The sequence below is a fragment of the Myotis nattereri genome (assembly GCF_964212035.1).
Source record: "Myotis nattereri genome assembly, chromosome: 1".
Lineage (NCBI taxonomy): Eukaryota > Metazoa > Chordata > Mammalia > Chiroptera > Vespertilionidae > Myotis > Myotis nattereri.
Genome location: NC_138075.1, coordinates 180432214 through 180456803, shown reverse-complemented (window position 1 = coordinate 180456803; position 24590 = coordinate 180432214). Strand labels below are relative to the sequence as shown.

At 38.8% G+C, this 24590-nt stretch overlaps 1 protein-coding gene across 1 annotated transcript in view; it reads left to right on the top strand.

Moving 5' to 3' along the window:
• Positions 1–24590, top strand: part of BMP2K (BMP2 inducible kinase) — a gene marked incomplete at its 5' end in the record, with an annotated part of 133721 nt that overhangs the window by 95677 nt on the left and 13454 nt on the right. Inside the window, 5 exons of the mRNA XM_081091491.1 lie at positions 2695–2873; positions 3887–3985; positions 6011–6261; positions 7259–7416; positions 15689–15799. Coding sequence (XP_080947617.1) covers positions 2695–2873; positions 3887–3985; positions 6011–6261; positions 7259–7416; positions 15689–15799 — 798 coding nt within the window. The remainder of the gene's footprint in view (positions 1–2694; positions 2874–3886; positions 3986–6010; positions 6262–7258; positions 7417–15688; positions 15800–24590) is intronic.

The following is a 24590-nucleotide window of genomic DNA, read 5'->3' as shown; positions in this document are numbered from 1 at the left end:
GTTAAAAAATATGCTTAATTAAAATTTGTTAGATAATGCCAAGTTGCTATCTGAAAAGACTTCAAAAATTTACACTACCGTCAACAGTGTGAGTGTCCTTTCATTCCTATTCTTGTCAACAGTTGGTAGTATCAGTTTTTAAAGATGTTTCCCCATTGATAGGTGAAACTTTTTGGTTGTATTTAACCTAGAGGCCTGGTGCACGAAATTCGTGCACGGGAGGAGGTGTCCCTCAGCCCGGCCTGCACCCTCTCCAATCTGGGACATCCCTCTTGCAATCCAGGACCGCTGGCTCCTAACTGCTTGCCTGCCAGCCTGATCCCTAACTGCTCTCCCCTGCTGGCCTGATCCCCCTAACTGCTCTCCCCTGCTGACCTGATCCCCCTAACTGCTCTCCCCTGCTGGCCCGATCCCCCTAACTGTGCTCCCCTGCCAGCCTGATCACCCTGACTGCCTTCCCCTGCTGGCCTGATCGCCCTAACTGCTCTCCCCTGCTGGCCAGATCCCCCTACCTGCTCTCCCCTGCCGCCTGATTACCCCTAACCCCCTCTGCCTTGGCCCCGCCACCATGGCTTTATCTGAAAGGACCTCTGGTCTAATTAGCATATTACCCTTTATTAGTATAGATAGAGACCTGGTGCATGGGTGGGGGCTGGCTGGTCTGCCCTGAAGGGGGCCCCAGATCAGGTTGGGCATCCCCTTGGGGGGCAGGGCTGGCCTGGGCGAGGGGCCTGGAGCACTTTACAGGCCAGCCACACCTCCAATTGGGGTGGGGGGGTGTCCCCACTGGGGTGCAGGGCCAGCCTGGGCTAGGGGCTGCCAGGGGTTTGCAGGCCGGCCACGTCCCCATCAGGGTGGGGGTCCCTGCTGGGGGCGGTGCCGGCCTGGGCGAGGGGCTGGGGTGGTTTGCAGGCTGGCCACACCCCTAATCAGGGTAAGGATCCTCTCTGGGGGCGGGGCAGGCCTGGACAAGCCTGGGCGAGGGGCTGATGGCCATTTGCAGCCTGGCGAGGCCCCCGATTTGTCAGGATTGACATCCGGAATACGTCCGGTCTAATTAGCATATTACCCTTTTATTAGTATAGATATTCCTGATTAATAGTACTCTTTCATGTGTTTACTGGCCATTTTTCTTCTGTGATTTATTTTTGCAATTTTGAAAGAAGATTGTCTTTATTTTTATTGCTCTGAAGGTTTTATTTTTATGTATTTTGAATATTAGCTCTTTGTCAAAGGTATTATAAATATTTTCTTCTAACTTATCATTTGTCTTTAACTTCACTTGTTAATTCACTTAATTTCTTTGAGCCTTAGTTTCATCATTTGCAAGATGGGGAAAATGGTAGGAGGATTTAATGATGTACTTGAAAGCATTGTTTTCTTGTGTGCTTGTTGCGATGTTGTTTGGGAGTTCTCTGGTGCTCCGTGCCCTTGTCTTGAGAACCAAGGAGCTCTGTTTAGCTTGATGACACTAAAAAAGGTCACAGTTTGTGACATAAGAGGTGAACCTTATGAATTATCGCATGATCATCATTGGTTTGTGACTGGGTTTTACCAAACCCAGCCACGACTATTCTTCCCCTAGACATCAGGGCTACAAGAAGAATGTGTACCTGAGGAGCTTAACTTTTTAATACTCTTCCAACTAGAAACAAATATACTTAAAGGCTAATAATGGTGGTTATGTCTGTGGTGCAATTACGGTTTTAATTTTCTTATGTTTTATAATATTTTCAGGAGTAATTAAAATGAACAAGCAGTTTCTTATACTTGGAAGAATTAGAAAAAGCTATTGTCACAGAGGTGTCATACTTCAGGCCTGGAGAGGTTCAAAGATATTAATGTTGATGGAAAAGGACCCTTCTTTCTCTCCTTTAACTGTTTCTCCTTTTCCCCCTTAGGATTAAAGAGTTGCATTTGAATTTATGGTCACTCATTGGCAGAAAATATAGAAATTATAGTGTATTTTATTTTTTTTCCTGGTGTTGTGTGTATCTTTTTCATTAATTTTAAAATTTTATTCATAGGATATTCCTAGAGTAAAATTTATGAAGCTTATAAATAAATATCCATCTAGGAGACAGTGTTAATACATTCATTACAGTAGCATTTATTAATCTGTTGTGTAAAAGGTTCTTTGGGATGCTAAGAGATAAATAAGTCATCACCTCATCCCTCTGCAGCCCTAGTTAGGACATAGCCATTAAACAGTTAATATGTGCAAGGCATGAAACTGAGTTATAAACTGAGTAGAAGTGTTAGATGAAGGAACAAGGAAGAGAGATTTGAGTTAAAAAAGTTTAAGGATAAGAATTGTAGTAGGTGGAAAGTGACATTCTAGGTGGAGAGAATCATTTTGGCAAAGACACAGGCTTATATCAGTGCATGACAGAGTTGAGTAATACAGAAGAAACTGACATGGCGGCTTTGTTCACGGAGAGATGAAATATGAAAGATGAAGTGCTTCTAAGATGTTGACTTGTTCAGCATTGCAGCTGACAGAATTAACTTTCGTGGGTACTTAGATTTAGAGTAAATAATCCCTTGAGACTATGTGCTTATGGAAGTTTCTATATTATAAAATAAGGATATAAATGCCTTGGTTAAAGGATTATTGAATTAGTGTTTTGAAATGCACCCATTTTTTTTTAATTCATGAGTATGTTAATGTAAGTTTTTGGAAACTGCTTTTAGCAGCACTGAGACCTGGAGTCAGCCCTGAGAATTTACTGGGTCAGGGGCCTCCTCAGCAGCCTCCGCAGCAAAACAGAGTCCTTCAGCAACTACAGCAGGGAGACTGGAGATTGCAGCAACTTCATTTACAGCCTCGCCATCCTCAGCAGCAGCAGCAGCAGGAAGCTTATATGCAGCAGGTAGTTCCTTTGTTACTAGACGTGAAAGTAGTGTTGGGAAATGCATGCAGCTTTGAATATCAGTGAATTCCTTTTCTTATCATGGGCACCTTGAACTCTAGATCCAGGTAAACATTTTGCTTAATTTTCTGACTACTAAGGAATATGTATTTTATTTGCATTCATGAACTACTTAAGAATACTCTGTTGAAATAGTTACATCATGGCTTTATAAGGCAAAGAATATCTAGTCATTTGACATCATGAATAAACACTGCAGTCTGTGATAAATATTTTTTTAGTTATATTTTGAGTTCAGATACGTAAACTATAATTACGTTATTGCTGGAAAGGTGATATTAAGCTTAGAGAAGTAACATTGTCATAAGGTTTTGTTTTTGTATTTTTGCTTGGAGTGTTTATGGATGGTGGAGGGAGGAGGCATTTAGAGAACTAAAAATGACCTTAAGTTCTGTACTGTGCTTTGCCTCATCAGAACCTGCAAAGTTCTAGTTTCACTAAACTATTTTAAATTTAATGACTGTCACCATTATCCTTTCATCATTTCCCGAAATATTTTTGAGCCAGTTATATGAATGGCATTCTCAGGGGTGCCTCCCTTCTCTGGTCTTGACTGATAGACCCAGAGTGGAGGATAGTTAAGTAGGTGATGGCTAGAAGATGTAATTGAAGGGGGGGAGATAAGAGGAGCTTGGGAATTGAATGTAATGAGTTCTGGATACAAGTAACTTCAGGGTCTCCATCAACTGGTAAATGTGTTTAGGTTTCATCCTAACATCCTTAAACTGTGCTAGAAATGATTTTGGTCGAATCCATTATGTTTCATTGATAATTCTGAAGCCATTTCCAATAAACATATATAAGTTGTAATTACTATAGCTATTTTACATTGGTGTTTGGACTTCTGAGTATCCCAGTCATTGTTACGGTAAGATCAGCATGTAAAAAGAAAGACTGTGGCACAAAAAAGGCATGAGTAATATTGATGAACTTGTTTACTTTTCTCCTTGTAGTATCAACATGCAATGCAGCAGCAACAGATACTGCAGCAACAGTTTTTAATGCACTCAGTATATCAGCCACAGCCTTCTGCACCACAGTATCCTGCAATGGTAAGTGTTACATAATGTCTGGAGATTTCTCTCTGAATATGCTGTTGGAATTCACAGTGTGAGTGGCATTATTCAGAATTTAATTATTTCAAAATCAATTCAAGTTAGTTAATTATACATCCTGTATAATAAAAATCTAATATGCTAAGTGTCTGGTGGGCCATTCAACCAATTAAAGCATAGTATGCTAATGATATGCTAAGGCCGCTCAACTGTTCGCTATGACGTGCACTGACCACCAGAGGGCAGACAGTCGACCGGTCGTCCAGTTGCTATGACGTGCACTCACCACCAGGGGGCAGGTGCTCCGACTGGTAGGTTAGCTTGCTGCTGGGGTCTGGCTGATTGGGACTGAGTGAGATGGGCCAGACATGCCCTTGGAGCTCTCCTGCAGTTCCTCCAGGATGGCCAACCTCCTGCATCCCTCACCGGCCCCAATTGTGCACCGGTGGGGTCCCTCAGCCTGGCCTGTGCCCTTTTGTAATCTGGGACCCCTCTGGGGATGTTGGAGAGCCGGTTTCAGCCCGATCCAGCAGGCTAGGCCAAGGGATCCCACTGGTGCACAAATTCGTGCACCGGGCCTCTAGTGTTTTTATATATCTCTATATACATCTATATAGAATTGATTTTTAGAGAGAGAGGAACAAGAGAGAGAGAGAGAGAGAGAGAGAGAGAGAGAGAGAGAGAGAGAGAGAAACATTGATGAGAGAGAAGCATCATCTATTGGCTGCCTCCTGCATGCTCCCCCATGCCTGGGTTTGGGGATCAAGCCCCAAACCCAGGCATGTGACCTGACTGGGAATCAAACCATGACCTCTTGGTTCCTGGGTCGGCACTCAAACACTGAGCACACCAGCTGGGCTAATTACTCATATTTTATCAAAGCAGTCATATATTCTTTTTTTTTTTAAAGCAGGACAACTGTGATAGCTTTTGTTTTTTACTGTGGTAAATATATATAACATCACATTTACCATTTTATCCCCTTTTGAGTGTACAATTCAATGGCATTTAAGTACATTCACATTATTGTGCTCTCTATCTCAGGAACTTTCCTGTCATCCCAAATTGAAACTCTGTATCCATTAAACAGAAGCTGCTCTTTCTCCCCTCCCCCTCAGCCTCTGGTAAAAGCTATTCTACTTTATTATTATTATTATTATTATTATTATTATTATTATTGACTCTTTTAGGGATGTTACCTGTTTCCCTACCCACTCCCAACCTTTGCCTCCCTCCACCCGGCCCTTGTCCCTCCCCTCCTCTCCAGGCCTTTACCACATTATTGTCTGTGTCCATGGACTATGTATATATGTATATATGTATTCTTTGGTTGATCTCTTCCCATCCTCCCCTTTCGTCCTCCCCTCTGAGATCTGTCATTTTGTTTCATTTACCCATGCCTCTGGTCCTATTTTATTTTAATTCAGTTTAGTTTATCATCAATTTATTTTATTCTTCAGATACCACATATAAGTGAGATTGTGTGATTCTTGTCTTTCTCTGACTCAAAGTCAGTCATGTATTCTAAAGCAGCTTTAAAGTGGGATGAACTATAGCACCTGAATTTGGCACTTTTTAACTAACTGATAGTATTTTTTGTTTATCTCAGAGTATAAGGAAAATGGGTCTGTTACCCATGATCTTTTTGTCCTATGTCTCTTTCACTTGGCAAATATCAGTTGAAGAAAATCCAAAGGAAAATTACGTTTGTTTCAGAGAATAGTTTGATCTTTTTTACAGCAACCACCGTATTATAAGGACTAACCTACTCTATTATCTTAAAATATTTAAAGGATAATTTTTGAATCCTTCCACATTAGTCTAGCTTCATAATTTCTAAACTAGATTTATTTCATTTTGCTGTATTTTTCTAGTAGTGAATTGCTCCTGCAGATATAAATTATTTTTAATTTTCTGCTTTTATTGCCAATGTGAAAAGAAGGAACATAGTGAACAGGTGTGGAGTGACAGTGCATTAGTGAACTCGAGCATTGTTTTGTATAATGGCATTTCTTGTTTCAGGTGCAGCGGTATCAGCAGGCTTTCTTGCAGCAGCAAATGCTAGCTCAACATCAGCAGTCTCAACAACAGGTGTTAGCTCAACATCAGCAGTCTCAACAACAGGCGTTAGCTCAACATCAGCAGTCTCAACAACAGGCGCCATCCGAGTATCTTACCTCCCCTCAAGAGTTCTCACCGGCCTTAGTTTCCTATACTTCATCTCTTCCAGCTCAGGTTGGAACCATAATGGACTCCTCTTATAGTGCCAATAGGCAAGTATTTTTCCAGTGAATGCTAAGGAAATTCTTATGGAAGTAGGTGTAATTGTGGATTGGAGTCCTTAAGTGGCTCCTGAATTAGTTTAGAGCCCATCTTTCTGTAGCGTTCCCTCCTCCTCATCCCTCTCTCTTTAAAATCAAATGAACATATCCTTGGATGAGGATTAAAAACAAAAAGAAGCACATAGAGATTGTTCCTCCATTACCAATGTTAGAACATCTGCACCTGAATTAGGAATGACCTTGACAGCTTTTCTATGTTGCCTCATTCCTATGCTGTATTTGCAGGCTGGATTGAAGGGAGGTGCCCAGGGATTCTTAGGTTAATCTTCTCTTAAAAGCTAAGAGGCCTATTAGATACCTTTCATAGAACTATTGGTCTCAGACTCCAGACTATAGATACTTTAACACCATGAAAGATTTATTATATAGAAAATAACCCTCATCTAGTTTTAGCTAATTTATAAAGCAACTCCAGCAGTTAATAATTTGTTGGTAGCTCCTTAGAAAATGCCTCTGTTAAAGGGAAAGTTATTGTGACTTCTCACAGTAAGGACATAAGATCACCTTAGTAGTGATTTTAGAATGATGACTTTGATATGGCTACTGATTTTCATTTTAAGGCTTGTTTACTATGATAATAGTTAATATTTATTGAATGCTCACTATTATTTTTTTACGAGACACTGTTCTCTTTATGTGTATTAAATCATTTAATCTTCTCAGTATTCCTGTGAGGTATATTCTGTTACTCCTGTTTTATAGATAAGGATGCTGAGACATAGAGAGGTTAAGGTACCTACCTACCCAAGGGTACACAGCTAGTGACCTTAAAGAGCCTGTTAAAATCCAAGTTGGTCTTTCTCTCAATCAATGCCCTTATCTGTCATCTCCATAACAATACAGCCATCTGCTTTCCTAAGCATGTATAAAGTAGAGCATTTAAAAAATTCAATTTTAATGTTTTTTCTTCTTTTAATTATTACTCTAGGTCAGTTGCTGAAAAAGAGGCAGTTGCAAATATTACAAATCAGAAGAACTTCAGTAACCCACCTGATATGTCAGGGTGGAATCCTTTTGGAGAGGATAATTTCTCCAAGTTAACAGAAGAAGAACTGTTGGACAGAGAATTTGACCTTCTAAGATCAAGTAAGGGACACTTGAAGGCTTATTTTGCTTCAGAGTAAAATAACAGCTCTATAATTATTCAGCAAGGCCAAAGACTGCTTTAAGGGGGTAAATAGAAAATTCTTTTTGCGCATTTGAGGGCAAAATTCAGGCCATCTTCTCTAACACATACAGAACTATCAAACTATGTTGCGTGCATTAGAACTCAGTTGCTTGATAGTAGCTATTAAACCCAAGATTACTGATAATACACTGATTCCTAATGCTTAAAATATATTGTGTATTATTGAATGTTAAGTTCAGAATATCTCCAAAACATGGAAAATTAATGTTCAAATAAAAAGGGAGACATTATTAGTATCTTGCCTTACTAGTAATCATTTTGAAGCTTTGTGATTTTTGCACATTCAAAAGAAGATATTGTGGGTCTGAGATGCCCTTTGAAAGTGCCTGAAAGAAAACATGGGCTACTACATTATGTTAATGTTTTGTAATGCCCTTTTAACGAGTGATAACATGAAAGGGCTGCTTTGTTGTCCTGATGTGGCAAAAGTTAAATAAATTCTTTTCCATTTTAAATCAGATATCTCAATGTTTTTACTTGGAATCATTGCCTTTCTTTTTGCCTTTTCTTAAACTACCTAATATATATATTTTAAGCCTCACCATACATATTTTAGAAGAGGTTCTTTTTTGGAAAAGGGATCTGTGGAGTGTTTTAGGAGGTTGCCAAATTGGAGCAAAACACTTCTGGTGCATGTCATTTTCAGGTTTCTCAGGCGTGTGTGTGTGTGTGTGTGTGTGTGTGTGTGTGCGTGCGCATTCAAGTGTGTTTACCCATTTTTGCATGTGGAAAAAAGATCTTACTTGTCCCTAGTTATAGTTTCTAGTTTATTTTAGGTAACTGGCTTCATGAGAACATTTACTAGATGAAATGATTTGTTGCACATTAGTATATATTTTATGTAAAATTTTAAATGCCCTGAGTTAATGTAAGAATAGTTGTTTGGGATTTGAATTTGTATTTTACATATTGGTCATATGATTATCAAAAATTAAATTGATGATTAAATGCAGATATAAAATGAGTTCTGAGCCTTTAATAAAAGTTTGTTAACTTTGGTAAAACCAATCCTACATCTTTTTATTAAAAATTGTTTTTTAACCACAACTTTTTTGTTTGACATTTCCCCTACAGTTTATGTTGAGTGACCTCAAAGCAAGGTTTTAAAAAAGGAAACGAAGTATTTGGGGGTGGGGGGAGATTGGCAGGGAGGCACAGGGGTAACCAGATCATTATAATTTACAGAATTATTTTTAAAGCAATAGGAACAATTAAAATACTTATTTTAATGTGTTCTTACTGTGAGTGTAACCAAGGGTTTGTTAAATCAGTATTTTTTATTCCTTTGGTAAAAGACTCCTTTTTAAAAAAACTAATTTATGGAATGGGTAAACTGTTCACATAATTTTGACCTTGTAAAGATTTGTAATGACATCCAAGTTAATTTACTTCATATAGGCAAGAATGGCATATAAATATTCATGTGTACAGAATATCATAAAAATTGGTTTAGCATGTAAAATTCTTTAAAAAGAATTTTTTTGAGTTGATTTCAGAGAGGAAGGAAGCGGGGGGTGGGGGAGGGGGAATGGGGAGGCGGCGGTGCAGGAGAGAAACATCAATGATGAGAGAGAATCACTGATCGGCTGCCTCCTGCATTCCCCACACTGGGGGCATATGCCTCGACCTCCTGGTTCATAGGTTGACAACACTCAGCCACTGAGCCATGCCAGCTGGGCAGTTAGCATGTAAAACCCTTAACCAGCTATTTGCTTTCAAACTTCAAGGTTGGATAATGTGTGTACTTTATATATGTAGTTGTGCACATGTACATATGCCAAAGAGAGTTCAGACTTCATTACACTGTTAATTATGGAAAGGTGTTAAGTTCCAAGTAAAAGCATGGGAGGAACTTTATGTGAAGGTCATACTTGGAGTAACTCATCCATTTGGCAAATTGCCTGGATAGTCCCTGAGTTATGGAATTCCTTGTCAGAGACTGATGCACTTAAGTTGGCATATAACACCAGAAAATAGGAACTCTGAGCCCTGACGTGCCATTTAACTAGGTTGTAATCTCAGTGAAGTCACTTAACTGCTGTCTCACTTCCTCACGTAAAAGCTGAGTATAATGATGCTTTAAGAGTGTTCTCAAGAAAATTAAGTGAAATGTCTTTAAAGAATCTGGGCACTCAATAAAATGCCACTTTCCCTTTTCTCACCTTCTGTGTAAGTCTTTAGGTGCCAACTTATGAGGTTATTGCCTTTTAACCAGAATTTGAAAATTATATTTAAACTAGGGGCCCAGTGCACGAAATTCGTGCACTGGGTGTGAAGGGGGGTGGGGGAATGTCCCTCAGCCCAGCCTGCCCCCTCTCACATACTGGGAGCCCTCAGGCGTTGACCCCCATCACCCTCCGATCGCCTGATCGGCCCCTTGCCCAGGCCTGACGCCTCCGCCAGAGGTGTCAGGCTTGCACAGGGGACCCCCATCTCCCCCCGATCACTGGCTCTGGCCCCCGCCCAGGCCTGAGGCCTCTGGCCCAGGAATCATGCCTGGGCAGGGGACCCCCATCTCCCTCTGATCGCTTGCTCCACCCCCCCCCCCCCAAGCCTGACGCCTCTGACCCAGGCTTCAGGCCTGGGCAAGGGGACCATCATATCCCCCCAATCCCCGGCTCCGCCTCCCACCCAGGCCTGATGCCTCGGCCAGAGGAGTTGACCCTCATCACCCTCCGATCACCAATCACCGGATCGGCCCCTTGACCAGGCCTGAGGCCTCCGGCAGAGGTGTCAGGCCTGGGCAGGGGACCCCCAGCTCCCCGCGGTTGCAGGCTCCGCCCCTGCCCAGGCCTAACGCCTCTGGCCTAGGCGTCCGGCCCGGGCAGCGGGGACCTGCAGTGGCAGCGGGGGGCGCCGCGATCGTGGGCTTCGCTTTAGGCCCAGGCAAGGGACCCCTAGCTCCTGGGACTGCCAGCTTCAACCATGCCCAGCTCCCATCGCTGGCTCCACCCCTACTTCCTGCTATCACTGGCCAGGGCGGAAAAGGCACCTGATTCTCCGATCATGGCTGGGGGGCAGGGCAAAGGCGGCCCCAGGGCCGCCTTTGCCCTGCCCCCCAGCTCTTAGCTCCCCCCTGGGTTTCTGATCACTGTCAGTGGCAGGGGGCTTCTTCCTGCTTTCCCTTTCGCCTCCCTCCATTGTGCCTACATATGCAAATTAGCCGCCATCTTGTTGGCAGTTAACTGCCAATCTTAGTTGGCAGTTAATTTGCATATAGCCCTGATTAGCCAATGAAAAAGGTATCACCGTACGCCAATTACCATTTTTCTCTTTTATTAGTGTAGATTATCAGGTTTCTTGGCTGGCAGTCAAAACACCAAATTAGAAGGGACTTTGTGAGCAAACACAACAGCAAGAGTGACAGGTAACAGCAATGAAGGAGATACAGAAACATGTCTTTTTTTCTCTTAGTAATTGATAGTCATAAACATTGGGTTCAAGAAAGGTGAAATGTTTTGATAAAGTTTACAAAGAAATCAAGAATATATAGACTATAATTTAGAAAGTCTTCCTCCTGAAGTTTTACTTAGCTGTGCTATTCAGTCATCTCTAGCACCTCTTTCACTCACCAGCAGAAATGTATCTAATATTTGATCTAGTTGATAGATCAGGTGTAAATTACACTGATGGGCAAAAGACCTCTTGCAGAAACTTAAAGAGTTTTGGTAAAAGCTAGTGTCATGAAAGTTGATTATTTGGTCATTACTGGTTGGTTCCTCTGTCTCTTAACAACTTTACAAAAATGAATAAATTATTGATTTATTTGAAATACCAAATTCATCTTTTTTTTCCTCAGGCAGTTATTTTTCACCAATTTTCAAAGTCCTTTATAAAATAATTTAGATTTAGTTTATGAGATACTTTCTTAAAGATATAACCATTGATCATGTAATGATTGCTCATACTAATATATTCTTATTTCACATTTTATTTTTAAAATGATACATGGTTATTTATTAAAAGAAAAAAAGAAAAAGCGAAAAAGCATTATTTAGGAAATACTTATGTCTATTATCCAGAAGATAATGTTAAAATCATATATTTTGAGATACTAAAATTATAACAAGAGCTGTTTTTTAGTGATCTTTAAGAAAATAGTTAGAAAGGGATTTAACATGAGAAATAAACCAGATTCTTCTTACTTTTGCTTTTAGTGTAACTGAATATTATTTATGCTTCAGAATTTTTTACCTGTTCCTAATTAAAACCAAAACATTAAATCAAAATGAAGAATTATTAATACAGCTGGCCTCAGTGATATTTTTAAAAATTTAAGTATATTTTTCATTGTCCGTTGTACCAAAATATCTAGATTAGTATGTAAACTTTGGTAATCTAATTGTCATAATAATATTTAACACATTAAATGCTAATTAGAATACAGGTGTTTGCTTTGGGAAAATGTTTAACTTGCATTTGTTCAAATAGCTGTGTAGCTGTACATGTTAATTAAAAATAATACTTAATAGAATGGAATATTTTTTTGTCGATGGTGAATTTGTTTTGTTTGTTTGTTTGTTTAAAATTACATCAAAACTAAAAGGGAGAATAGAAGAAACTAAAGACTGGCTATTTTGCAAAATCTACTGAATGTGTGTTTTGTTTTGTTTTCTATGAAGCCACAGAATAAAATGTATGTAAACATCTGCTTATATAATTAGTTTGTTGTAAAACAGTAACTCATCATTTTAAGCTAATTATATATCATATATAATTTATATATTATGGTTCCTTCAGAGCAGAATAACAGAAATTTTCGCGTATACTAAAACAGTTTCACAAGTATCAGATTGAAAACTGCACTTTTAAATCTTATTTATTAACCATTGGCTTGAACAGCCTACAGGTTAATAAATAAGATAATGGCTTGAACAATTTAGAGTAGTTAAATTTTTTCTGATGATAGATATTATGGAATATAGTTTGATTCTAGGATTTTTAATTCCTGTATTTTTGCCATTTGTATCAATTAAAATTTTTGAAAAGATACTGCCTTTATTCACCAATACAGTTCTGTTAGAAAGGCTGGAAGAGGTAAGTTTCTTATATTGGACAAATCAAACAAAAGCTTTGCTCTGTTAAAAGTTTGTTAACTTTGGTAAAACCAATCTTACATATTTTTATTAAAATTTTTGTTTTCATCATAACTTTTTTGTTTGACATGTCTCCTACAATTTATGTTGAGTGACCCCAAAGCAAGATTTAAAAAATGGAAGCAAAGTTTTTCTTTTTGGGTATTGGCAGGGAGACACAGGGGATAATCAGATCATTATAATTTATTAATTGTTAAAACCAATTATTTGAAATAGAACTTCAAATACATTTTAGGGTGAGTATATAGTTGAAAAGTAACTCTATATACCACTTCATTAGTTTTTATTTAGGAAATAATCTATCACTTAAAATAATTAATGCAGTATATGTTTTTATTTTCTATTTTGTGTCCTGGAACCCAGATTATCATGTGAACTTTGAAAATCTAAATTACTTAAAAACTCTTTCGTGGAAAAATTGATTCTATGTTTTGGAACAATGAGAACATGATTCATTTTATAGTGAATTTATCCTGATACCTGTTTTGAAATAATTGGATAATGTTTGCATTGAACAATGTCTTCATATTTTTAATTATGAGGACCCTCTATATAAAAAATACTAGTTTACTCCTACATGGTAATGTTTCTACTCTTATCATTACTATATGTTGTTATTTGAACACTTATCATGAATTCACCCACCAGCGTGTGAGGATTTAAAGAATCTTAGTGGTAACTTTGCATTTTTATATTCTGTAAGTATTGGTTTAGTAGTTTATAAACCTGTAGATTATGTTAAAATATAGACTCCCTACCTAGATATTCTGGCTCATTAGGTCTGTGGTAGGTCTCAGGTAACTACATTTTACACAGGAATCCTGGCAGTGATTGATGCAGATGGTTTAGGAAGGAAGTTTGGTCCTGATTTAGACCTAAGTTCCTATGAACTCTGCCTTGATTTTCAAGAATGAGGGATCTTGGATAATGATATGCTGTGGCTATCATTCTGAGACCATCGCTCCATTTGTCCTTCCCATCCCTTTTCCTTTGTCCTCACTTTTTGTGCACCAGAATTTGGGAAATGAAGAACAGATAGGGGAGTCAAGGACTGTGATACAACGCACAATCTCTGGTTTTACAGATATTCTATAAATGCAATCAGGGCCTGAAAACATGGGTAACCACAGGTACCCTATGATTCACTGATTCTTAGGCCGCTCTTACGGTTTGATTTATGGCTTCCCACCACAATAAATTAAAGACCCTTGGTTACGTATTCTCCAGTCTTATTTTTTTAGAAATATGCTATGAGACTAACCTGTCTCTCTCTTTTTTATGTTCAAAGTTTTAAAAAAATCATTTTAAAATTAAATTTATTGGGGTGATGTTGTTTAAAGATTATATAGGTTTCAAGTGTAGATTCTATGATAAGTGATCTGAATATTGCATTGACTTTGGGTGGTGGGCACACACTGACATATACAGAGGTGTTGAACAACAAAATATTTTTAAAAAACTTTTTTCCCCATAGTTCAATCAGCATTTGTTATTGATTTCCTGAATCAAGTATACAGTTAATATCTTGGAAAAGAAAACCTAAAATAAAATTTTACTGTTATCCTTTGCAGTATTGGATTTGAAAAACAGCTCTTAAGTTTTGGAAGTTTTGATTGTGTATAGGTCCATTGTTAGATGTGTTTTCTTTACAAAATATTTATTAGTGTTTCAAAAAAATTTTAGTAAAAATTTAAGCAACCTGAAGTTTCATGTGGACTTTGCAGAGTTAGTTTTAGCCATAAAAGTTAGTCATTGTATTCATTATCATAAAGATATTTATAGAATTAGTTGTTCATAGCAGTAATTGAGTATATTCAGGATAATGTAGACTCTAGGCCAGCCGTGGGCAAACTACGGCCCGTTTGAAATGAATAAAACTAAAATAAAAAAAGACCGTACCCTTTTATGTAATGATGTTTACTTTGAATTTATATTAGTTCACACAAACACTCCATCCATGCTTTTGTTCCGGCCCTCTGGTCCAGTTTAAGAACCCATTGTGGCCCTCGAGTCAAAAAGTTTGCCCACCCCTGCTCTAGGCTTTTGCCTTCTGAAGAATATGCTCCCTTGACCAGTACTATCTCTTCACTTGGGAGCCTGTTGAAGTACAGAATCTCAGAACCCTTTCCAGAACCATCCAGTCAGTATCTCCATTAAACCTTTTTACCCGGCACTACATTTTTCTCTCTAGCAGGGCTGGTAACCTTTTTTCTGCCAAGAGCCATTTGAGTATCACATCATTCACCGGCCATACAAAATTATCAACTTAAAAAATTTGGTCTAACATTTAATTAACTCACCCTTAATGCCTTGGGCAGGGCCAGATCAAATAATTTCATGGGCCTTATAAGTTCCCCAGCCCTGGTCTGTAGGTTTATTTGTTTTTAACATGCTACATGTATATTTCTCATTTGCTTATTGCATTTTTGTTTAATTTGGTGTTGCATGCCCATTGCCTAAAACAGTGCCTGTATCTAAACAATACAGAAGTATTTGCTGGGTGAATAAATAAGGTATGTCATTAAGATGTTTAATTTAATAGATACCTATATCTTTGTACCTGTGTGTATGTGAATGATTTAATAACTATAAACAATATGAGAAATGAACTATAAAATATAGTGTTACTTTTATTGCTGTTGAGAAATAGGATTTGCTTATTTAATGAATGAGAGACCATTTGCAATATTTTTCCATATGTATTTATGGAGAAAGTCTGCCAAATATGTCTCTGTTTAGTACGCTGGGTTTAAGTGCAGGTCCAGTATGTTACAAGTTGAAGACAACTGGTATTTAAATAAACCAAACCAAATTACTAGGTTAATTGCATTTAGTGAAATCTAGCTCTGTGATTACATTGTTAAGCTTGCTTTTGTAGCAACAAATAATGTATTAAACTCAATATTACCCCTAATAGTTTTAAAAATGAATTCTGAATGTAATATTTTTCAAAACGTTTCTTTGTTTAATTTTCACTTTTATTTACACTGTAAACCACTTAAAATTTTTTTAAAGACCGTTTTTTTATTTTATTTTATTTTATATTTTGTTTTGTTTCATTTTATTTTTGCAGATAGGCTCGAGGAGAGAGCATCCTCAGATAAGAATGTAGAACCACTTTCTGCTCCACATAACCATCCTCCAGAAGATCCTTTTGGTTCTGTTCCTTTCATTTCTCACTCAGGCAAGTTACATGTGTAACATCATCACTTTCATTAAAAAGAATATACACAAGAACAAGATTGAGAACAAAACACTGTATTAATATAATGCCAAAGTAAGAATCAGGTGTTAGTTACAGAAAATAGAAAACTAATTTAACCTTCAGCCATCCTGGTCTTCCTAATGTCATTCTTTCCATTGGGTGATTCACTTGTGCTTTTGCCAACATAGAAAAATGTGGATTTACATAATAGAACTGTAACTGTTTCCTTTCTCTTTTGTTATTGGATACTGTTGAAAAAAATCCAGGCATGAAAATATCTCTTGTTTACATATTGAAAACACATAAACAGGTATTTTTATGCTTAGCTTTTGCTTAAAATTCCTATATTTTCCTAGTTTATACATGTGCTTACAGCTGCATTTTAAAAGTATTTTGTATTTGTCCCAATCACTAATTATCTACTCCTTTGTTTTTACATTTTTGCTTTGATTTCAATCCAGAATTTAAATATTATTATTCACCATTTAAAAATATTGGTAGTAACATTTTCTTTTTAATTTTTTTTCTTTATTGATTAAGGTATTACATATGTGTCCTCCCCCCCTTCCCCAACCCCCCCCCCCCCCCCGCCCACTCATGCCCTCACCACCCCTGGTGTCTGTGTCCATTGGTTAGGCCTATATGCATGCATACAGGTCCTTTGGTTGATCTCTCCCCCTTACCCCCACCCTCCCCTACCTTCTCTCTGAGATTTGATGGTCTGATCATTGCTTCTCTGTCTCTGTTTTTATTCATCAACTTATGTTGTTCATTATATTCTACAAATGAGTGAGATCATGTGATATCTTTCTCTGACTGGCTTATTTTGCTTAGCATAATGGTCTCCAGTTCCATCCATGATGTTGCAAATGGTAAGAATTCCTTCTTTTTTACCACAGCGTAGTATTCTATTGTGTAGCTGTACCATGGTTTTTTAATCCACTCATCTGCTGATGGGCACTTAGGCTGTTTCCAAATCTTAGGTATGGTGAATTGTGCTGCTATGAACATAGGGTGCATATATCCTTTCTGATTGGTGTTTCTGGTTTCTTGGGATATATTCCTAGAAGTGAGATCACTGGGTCAAATGGAAGTTCCATTTTCAGTTTTTTTGAGGAAACTCCATACTATTTTCCACAGTGGCTGCACCAAGTCTGCATTCCCACCAGCAGTGCACTGAGGGTTTCTTTTTCTCCACATCCTCGTCAGCACTTGTTATTTGTTGATTTGTTGATATAGCCATTCTGACAGGTGTGAGATGGTAATGCATCGTTGTTTTGATTTGCATCTCTCAGATGATTAGTGACTTTGAGCATATTTTCATATGTCTCTTGGACTTCCTTATGTCCTCGTTAGAAAAGTATCTATTTAGGTCTATTGTCCATTTTTTGATTGGGTTGTTTAACATTTTCAAAGTAATTATCCAGTTAACAGTGTTGAGGACATGAAGATAGAGTAGGATCTCACTTTGGCATAAGTGGATTTTTGTGGGTTTGATTATAATGGAAAATATGAGTTTAATCTTGGAAAAGGGAAATGTATTGGGAGAAATCATACTATAGTAGAAGGTAAAGATTTTGTTTAATACAGAGGTAGGCAAAAGTAGGTTTATAGTTGTTCATATAGGAAAAAAACATGCAGGTTATGATAATTACAATAGGTTTATTGTTTCATGTACTCGCAACTGTAAAACTACTTTTTACTTCTGTATATTCAAGGTAACTGTCAGCCATGTTCTTTGGTTCTGTTCCTTTTATTTCTCAGACAAGTTACATGTGTAATAATCATCACTACCATTTAAAAAAATACACACAAGAGTGAACAACAATAAAAAAAAACACTGATGAATGTAAAGCCTAGATAAGAACTAGGTGAACCGATACCTGGATGTTAGGCCCTGCCATTCTGAAGGCGCCTTATCTCCAAAGCTAAGCAGTGCCGGTCCTGGTTACTATTGGATGGGAGACTGGGAGACCCCCTGTGCCCTAGGTTTTGGTTTTTGTTTCTTTTAAAAGAAAGGATTTTTGGTGGACACATCAAGGCAATGTTACACCTTTTCAACGTTGAGATATTGTTATCCAGAAACTATAGCATAGTAACTGTCATGGTCCATAGTATACATTTTGCCATTTATTGACAAGAGTCTATATTCTTGTCATTTTCTGCTTGTTTTCTAATTATCTTTTTCATGAGTGAACTGACATTATTAATTGGGAAAAACAATTTACTGTGTCTATTTAATTAATCTGCATCCATGTGCTCCCTCACATTCTCAGTAGGCTATACAAATGTTACTGCTTTTTAAAAAAAAGTTATGGTATCTCTAAATGGTCTCTATAAGTTCTCAGACATAGTACTCAGTGACTTGAGATATTGATCTATTTGTGGCAGAAAGTCATTTCAGTATTAGCTTTATTTTCATACTCTAGAACAGTGGTTCCCAACCTTTTTTTGGCCATGCCCTTCCTAAGCACCTCTAAAATCCTGATGACCCCGTGACATATAATTCTTTTATTTTTTTTTAAATATATTTTATTGATCTTTTACAGAGAGGAAGGGAGAGGGATAGAGAATTAGAAATATCGATGAGAGAGAAACATCGATCAGCTGCCTCCTGCACACTCCCTACTGGGGATGTGCCCGCAACCAAGGTACATGCCCTTGACCGGAATCGAACCTGGGACCCTTGAGTCTGCAGGTCGACGCTCTATCCACTGAGCCAAACCAGTTAGGGCATAATTCTTATTATTCAAAAAGTGAACTTCTTGTCATGTGGAAGAAGCCTAAAAGGCCCATTAACTTGGCCTAAACAAGCTTCCAAATAACATGGCATCCATAAAAGAGAAAAATAAAGGAACGAAAGAACAGTTGAAGTACTGAGGAAGAAATCACTAAGAAATTATTGAAATAATAATAATATTGCCGAAACCGGTTTGGCTCAGTGGATAGAGCGTCGGCTTGCGGACTGAAAGGTCCCAGGTTCGATTCCGGTCAAGGGCATGTACCCTGGTTGCGGGCACATCCCCAGTAGGAGATGTGCAGGAGGCAGCTGATCGATGTTTCTCTCTCATCGATGTTTCTAACTCTCTATCTCTCTCCCTTCCTCTCTGTAAAAAAATCAATAAAATATATTTAAAAAAATAATATGAAGTGATATGAAAAATAGCAAATAAAGTTTCAAAACATACTAGAGAACTGAAATGCATAAATATGTCAATTTATATTTACATACTCTATATGAGGCCCCTAGAACCATAAGAAATGCAGAAAATTCACTGTTAATAACTCATTCTTGAATTACTCCCCCCTTAAAAATCAAATTGCCCCTCTCCTGTGGGGTGTGTGCCCCAAGTTGGCAACTACTGCTCTAGAAGAAGATGTATAATAGATTTCAGGTTTCCACATGTCTATGCAACTTCTATGTTTTTTAAGAGCTTCTGGAGAACCCTGGGAAAATGACTAGTAGAATCAGGAGCTAGTGTGAGTCTCAATGATTTGTCTTTTCCCTGGACTCCCTTATTTTGGAGTTGGCCTAGGATTTTTGTAGCTAGAAATATGCTTACCGATTTTTGAGCATATTTCTGCGTTTGAGCTTGATTGCTGCGTTTTATTTTGTGTTCTCTTTTTACTGTGAGTATTTAAAGTCTCTATTAGATTTTAAGCTTGTTGAAGCTTGGATATATGAATTGTCTGTCTTTGAATCCTGGGTAGTAGCCAACCCAGTAACCACCTAGTAAAATTTACTGGATGTATGAAAAAATTATGACTATCCCTAAAAATTTATACCCTTTAGTGTTAGGACAGTGCCCTTGAAAAATGCCCTTTAATATAAATGCTACCCTTCCAAAATATCTTTTCAGATTTAGGATTAATGAACATTGCAATAGTTTGGTTATGAAAAATTGAGTAGATAGACTGGAAATAAGGAGGGAATGGTCATAGGAGAAATGTGTTGCCAGAGAGAGAAGAAAAGGCAATCACTTGGGTATGCTAGCATTGTTAATTTATATTCATCATATCTAGAATACAAAATTAAAAATCTAAAAATAACCTAAAAATTGAACCCCACCCACACAAAATATAATCTATGCATTATCAAGCATAGAAATACTTTGTTATATATACTTTTTCAGTAAAAAAAAAGTATTGGGAGCATTCATTTTCCTCTAATAGTGAAATAACTGAATCTACTGAAACAAAAATGAATTCTTCATAAGCTTTTAGAAATTGGGAAAAGAAAAAGAAATTTTCTGTCCAATGAAAATATACTCTACCAAGCACTGTTGTTCCCTTGTTTTTTATGTATCCTATCATCAACTCATTTTTATTTAGCATTGTAAAATTCTTCCCAATTAAAGGTGGCTGTCATTTTCACTTGTACCTGGTTACATTTTTCATGGAGTTCTGCAGTCCGAATTGGTTGCTTTCAGTGCCTGCCACACATTTATCATGCTAGTATTTTCTGTTCTACACCAGGAGTCCTGGAAATTTCTGGTTCTCCTGTTTTTCTTTGTTGGTTTGTTAATAGAAGAACTCCTCTAGTGATTTCTTGAGAATGTATGCGTGGGAGGAAAATATTTAAACTTTGCTGCCTAAAAATATCTATTTTTCCTCCCTAAACTGGTGCTTGGTAATTCTGTGTTGGTCATTTTTATCGTGAATTTTTGAGGCACTGCTTCATTGTATTTGAGCTAAAAAAACAAAAAGCAAAACAAAAAACACCTCTACTAGGGGAAAGCCTCAACTAGGGGAATGGCTGCTCCCTAAGGCCCTAATCCTAGATTCCATACCCTCTGACACTTGTGTACTCCAGGTCCACTATAGGTAGACAGCTGGCCTGTAGTTACACAGGTTGGTTCACAAAGACTCAACTTTCTGATTTTTTTTTTGGTGCCTTAGCTTATGATTCTACTTTCAGACTTTTAGGAAGATTCACTGAAGATAATGTTTTGGTAGACCATGTCATAAAAATGAATCAAATCTAGCTTTTCTTCTGCTTTTTAAATATTTCTTTATGGGCAAAATTAAAATTTGTAATTATTCATTTATGCAAAGTTCAATTATACCAAGATTCTGTGTGGTGCTGTATATGAAAGTAACAACTTATCCCATTAGTAGATATTGTAACTATCATGGAATTATGTTTACCTGTTATGTCAGGCTACTACTAGTAAACTGATGTTAGGTTGGAACATCATAAAGAACATTGACTTTGAAGATGTAAAGCCCTGAGTATAAATCTTAGTTCTACCACAAATTAGCCATGTGATATTGGGGATTGCCTAATTTCTTGGGGGGAGGGGTTCTTTATCTTAAACTGGAGATATTAACTACTTCATGAGGTTATTGAAAGGATTAAACAGGGGTATGTTATACAAACCATACATGTCCTCAGTTTTGGTTCCTAATGTGGCTGTTGTTGGTAGTGTTATTTAAATAATATTTTTATTACTTACTACTAAATTCCAAAATCTTAGTGTTAAATAAGCTTTGCAGATGCTATGCTGTTAGTAGTAGTACAGAATTCTAGTAATAATGAGCTGGTATTCTCAACTACTGAATCAAACCTTTAAACCTTAATTTGAGAAGCTCTGCACTACCAAGAACTATTTTAATACTGCCGTTTCTATTTTTATTAAAGTAATAACTACCATTATTCACATAAAAAATAATTCAAAGCATAGTATTCATCCCATCCTGAAGCCCATACATCTGTCCTTCTCCCCAAAGTATTGTTTTACAGTTAGTTACAAACATAGGGTCTGTGGCTTTGTGAATTATTCTATAATTTGGACTACCTCATTTTAATAAATACATCTTCTGAAACATCCTATATAATAAAAGCATAACATGCAAATGCAAATCGACCAACAGTGGAATGACCACACTGACCACCAGGGGGCAGACGCTCAAAGCAGGAGCTTCCCCCTGGTGGTCTGTGTGCTGCCACAGGGAGAGCACCACTCAGCCAGAAGCCAGGCTTACGACTGGTGAGCCCAGCAGTGGTGGAGGGAGCCTCTGCCCCCTCCACTGCAGGTGGGTGGTAAGGAGTGAGGGGTCCCAGACTGCGAGAGCCCCGACTGCAAGAGGGGTCAGGATAAGCTGGCAGACAGACATCCCCCGAGGGGTCCCAGACTGTGAGAGGGTGCAGGCCGGGCTGAGGGACTCCCCACCCAGTGCACAAATCTCATGCACAGGGCCTCTAACATATATATATATGAGATATATATATATATTATATGAGATATATATATATATATATATATATATATATATATATATATATATATCTCATATAATAAAAGGTTAATATGCAAATAGGCTAGACCTAATGGAACAAATGAACAACTGGTAGCTATTACTTATGCTGACCACCTGGGGGCATATGCAGAACATGGCAGGTGTTGGCTGTGGTGGGATGATGGGGCAGGTGAGCAGGGGTGCCAGACCAAGGCGGGGCTCCGGTCGCTGTCAGCAGAGCGAGCCTCTGGTGGTTACTGAAAATTCTTTGCTCCTGCATGTCACAGTCCTGCCTGGCTCTCGCACCTGCTGCTGGCACTGGCCCCAAGTGCTCCGCACTGTCAGTGGGTGCGAGCGTGGTCAGCGCCAATAGCACATGGGAGTGACGGTGATGGGAGCAGGGCTGCTGGCAGACAGGGGACCAGGGGCTGTGGTGGGAGGGATGGGCAGGGGCGTGGAGGATGGGCCGAGACCTGCCCCTGTTCCTACTGCAGCCTTTCAGCCCATAGTTTCTTTCAAGGTGCATGAATTTGTGCACTGGGCCTCTAGTAGTATATAAAGAATTTTGTTGCCATATAGACCATATGAATTATGTCACTAAAGTTTTAGATTTCTTACACTGCATTTCATTTTTAACTACTCTCCCAAACCCTAGACCAGCTGTGGGCAAACTACGGCCCACGGGCCGGATCCGGCCCATTTGAAATGAATAAAACTATTGAAAAAAAAGACCGTACCCTTTTATGTAATGATGTTTACTTTGAATTTATATTAGTTCACACAAACACTCCATCCATGCCTTTGTCCCGGCCCTCCGGTCCAGTTTAAGAACCCATTGTGGCCCTCAAGTCAAAAAGTTTGCCCACCCCTGCCCTAGACCCACTTCATGGGTTTCATTATCTAACAGGAAGTTAAATTGAGTTTAGGTCTGCAAAAGGTCCCATCATATATCCTATATAATAAAACCCTAATATGCAAATCTAACGAACGTCAGAATGACCGGTTGCTATGACGTGCACTGACCACCAGGGGGCAGATGCTCAATGCAGGAGCTACCCCCTGGTGGTCAGTGTGCTCCCACAGGGGGAGCACCACTCAGCCAGAAGCCAGGCTCATGGCTGGTGAGTGCAGTGGCGGTGGCAGGAGCCTATCCTGCCTCTACCTTCACAGCAGTGCTAAGGACCTCTTGGCAGACATCCCCCAAGGGGTCCCGGACTGTGAGAGGGTGCAGGCTGGGCTGGACCCCCCGCCCCCATAGTGCACGAATGTCATGCACTGGGCTTCTTGTAGAAAATATTTGTTGTAACATAAACTATGATAAATTGTGAGTCCAAGTGCTGTGTCATTTTATAAGCCACTAGCGGCCTAGTGCATGAAATTCATACACTCAGGGGGTCTCTCAGCCCGACTGGCACCCTCTTGCAGTCCAGGAGCCCTCAGGGGATGTCCGACTGACAGCTTAGCGTGCCTAAGCCAGCAGTTGGACATCCTTAGTGCTGCCGTGGAGGTGGGAGGGGCTCCCACCAACGCGGCTGCGCCGCCAGCCATGAGCTGGGCTTCTGGCTGAGTGGCGCCCCCACTGTGGGAGTACACTGACCACCAGGGGGCAGCTCCTGCATTGAGCGTCTGCCCTCTGGTGGTCAATCCATGTCATAGTGACTGGTTGTTCTGCTGTTTGGTCAATTTGCATATTAGCCTTTTATTATATAGGATGGTCTTTGATTGATTACCTCCCACCCACTCACCCACAATTGGGACTGGGGAGGTACCGCGGGAGGGCTCCAGGGCATGTCCGGCCAGTCTCACTCAATCCCTATTGGCTGGAGACCCCAGCAGCAAACTAAACTACTGGTTGGAGCATCTGCCCCCTGGTGGTCAGTGTATGTCATAGCGAGCGGTTGAGTTACCTTAGCATATTATTAGCATATTATGCTTTGATTGATTGAACAGATGACCGGATGACTGGACACTTAGCATATTAGGCTTTTATTATATAGGAGGATAATGAATTAGGTGTATGTTTTATAGCTTTAGATTGTAGTATATAATTCTTGAAGATCAAGAATTCTTCTAGAATGTTAACAGTAATGATTACTACTTAGTGAATTCTATTGTATACATACAGTGGAAACAGACTCAGAGTCAATGACTTGCTTAAGGTTAGATAGTGTATAACCAGGAGTCTAGCTCTGTGTAATTCTAAACTCGGTTCTGCAAAACAAAAGTATTAAGTGGTCTGTTTTAAATAAAAATGTACAATGATATGAGTAACATATTAGAAATGTCAGTTTTATAGCATTTTTAATCTGGCTAGGAAATACTGTTCACAACTAGTATAGATTGTCTTATACTCGGCCTTGTCACTCAGCCTGTCTTCAGAGAAATAGTACAGATTTTGATAAAACCTTTTCCTAATCCTCTAATCCTTGGGCCTGGCATAGTAAATTGCTGAGAAATGATGGCAGGCAGTATGCTGCCAATTCAAAGTGAGCTTTAAAGTCTTACAGCCCCACCTCCTCCCTTATATCAT